Source organism: Montipora foliosa, chromosome 7, assembly GCF_036669935.1.
Source record: "Montipora foliosa isolate CH-2021 chromosome 7, ASM3666993v2, whole genome shotgun sequence".
Lineage (NCBI taxonomy): Eukaryota > Metazoa > Cnidaria > Anthozoa > Scleractinia > Acroporidae > Montipora > Montipora foliosa.
In genome coordinates, this window is record NC_090875.1 from 19,904,066 (window position 1) to 19,906,565 (window position 2,500).

The following is a 2,500-nucleotide window of genomic DNA, read 5'->3' on the forward strand; positions in this document are numbered from 1 at the left end:
TGAGGGGCGTAGATTTCTTTCTATAAGATATAAAAATACGGTTGACACTGTAAGAACCAGCTGAAGTACTTTTTTCAGCTGGTTCAACAGTTTTCTCCACTTCATGAGTTTTTCAATGATTTTTCACTGACCACGGCAAACATCGGGTCTTAACCAGCTATCCAAAGAGACCAAAAAGATGACAATTTTTTTAAAGGCCGAGTAATGTAAAACACAAGATCTTTTTCAATGTGTAAGTAGAACGGGTTCCCACGGTCTTCGGTGTCTTTTTATCGCTGGCTAGAGTTAATGGCCTCAAAACGGACCATTCTTTGTTTGCGGAAAGTCCGAGGGGAAAACAAGTTCCGTTAAACTTCACCTCAAATTTTTGCATTATTAACCTTCGGACAACGCGGTCAGCTTCTTAATCAAGTAATTAGTTTCTGCTTCTTGGATGCACGGTTTGCTTATGGCTTCTATTTTACTTTCAGTAATCTATTTTGTTAAACTACGTTGATTTATGAAGTGTCTTCACTCACGTGATCAGTAACCTTATAGCTTTTTTTCCACCGAAACGAAAGAAAACGTTGGCATGATAATAGAGCTCAATTCTCGGAGTATTAATTGGGTACACCAAAATGTCGCCCGTTCCATTGTTCAGGTTGAAAACACTCTATAGACGAGGATACTCTTTTTACGTTTTAAAACTGCGCTCAATGGAGAGGCATTCACCTTAATTTCGGGTATTTTTTCAATCTTCACGTGTCAGCGTTCCAGTTTTGCTATCTTTTTTCGATATTTCGGCCAATCACAGACTGACACTGCACATTAGCGGACAAGTAGGTGAGCCAATCACAGCAAAACACAAATACATGCAACCGATGCTGAGGGCGTGAAAAACGCGTTCGATAAAATCACATGTTATTGGCTGAAAAAATCGTACGGTTTTTAAATCCAATTATCAAGGTTATTATTACAAACCAAAGCGATTGCGAAAATTAGCTAGAAACCCGATTAGAAACTGTTCTATTAGTAAAAAACCCTCGTTAAGCATTTTTTTGGGACCTGTCATTCGCAGAAGACTCCCTAGAGAACAGTGATTAAGCTTCGCAGCTGAAACACTTCATCCTTCTTTTGCTAAAAGCATCCGTAAGAATTCCGTAAATAAGAGTGAAACAGCTGACAAAATCATCCTCAGGAAATATGTCAAAAAATATTTTTGCTCGGAAAGTAATGGTCTTGAAAAGAAATCTATAAAAAGGCTGAAAGATAGAAAACAATTACCCATTCGTAGTATCTAGCTTCTGGAAGTTTTTGGAAACTCAAAAATCCTTTCAAAACACTTTACAGTCATGAAACTTTCGGTATCGATGCTTAGTCTCTTTCTCTCTCTTTCATTGGTAAGACTTCATGTTAAAACTGTTCGTTACTTACTTTGGTTGGTCCGTATAGTTGTTTTGTTTAGTGTTAAGTTACTTTCAGTGATTGAGTAGGTAGAGAAACACAATTCTTCATTTTCCATGCAGCAGTTCGGTGGTTTGTCCTTTAAGGACTAAACATGTTGGCATTAAGATTTCTATTCCTCCAGTTTAACTCGATTTCTTTATGGCACCGATGAAATCATCTGATATCTGACCTTCGTTTGTTTTTGTATCCAGGCTTGTTCCAATTAATCTCCCGAAATATTCACCGTGTGATATGCAGGTAAGTGATGCCAGCAGAATAAAATAAATCATGGGCTATTGATGAAGCTCGAGTGTCTCTGGGAAAACCCTGTTCGCAAAAATGATTGCAAAAGAGATGCTGGGCAAGACGAATGAAACCTGTTCCTGGCTGTGATTGGCTACCAGAGTGGGCTAGATAGTCCTATCTTGTCCTTCGATGACTACCCGCTTTGTCCCGCTGTTAAAATTGTTTAGAAGTTCCCTATTTCCCGACAAAGTTAAAGCCTTTTCTGTTTTTCAGACTTTTTGGACCATAACTTGGCCAACAATATACCCCAACCCTTCCCCACCCAACATAACATAACCTATCTACGCCTCAAAAATGTTTTTAAAGGGGGGGGGGGGGGGGCCATAATAACCAGGTTTACCTCGTGAAGCAAAAGTTTTCGTTTTTTTTTTTGTTTTTCTAGGAGAATGTCCACTGTCAATGCGCCGTTGGTTTGTCTTGCAAAGTAACTCGAGAGATGTATTTGGAAGGCGAAAAAGTTGAAATCAAGCAATGTATGCCGATTAGTGAGCAAATTGCAGTCGAGCAATTAACAGAAGACGACATCCGAGAAACACTGGAGCCTGGTAGCACCGCATTGGAGCAGACATCTTCAAGGTTTTACCCTGGAAAGGTAAACCAAGTGTATTCTTCAAACGTAAAATTTGGGTTTTTTTTTTACGACAACCGCTTGTTTTCATTTACTGCACCTTTATTACATTTAGATTAAAACAGAAGAACTTTAATACACGAAAAAGCAATTTCAACCTAAACACAGAACGAATGTAATGATTACATCAGGGTGATATGG

The 2,500-nt window shown here is 38.7% G+C and overlaps 1 protein-coding gene across 1 annotated transcript in view; it reads left to right on the forward strand.

The window, feature by feature from the left end:
* Positions 1-1,677: 1,677 nt before the first annotated feature.
* LOC138010011 (uncharacterized) overlaps positions 1,678-2,500 on the forward strand; it is a 2,676-nt gene continuing 1,853 nt past the window's right edge. Inside the window, exons 1-2 of the mRNA XM_068856981.1 lie at positions 1,678-1,683; positions 2,114-2,323. Of these exons, the coding sequence (XP_068713082.1) occupies positions 1,678-1,683; positions 2,114-2,323 (216 nt within the window). The remainder of the gene's footprint in view (positions 1,684-2,113; positions 2,324-2,500) is intronic.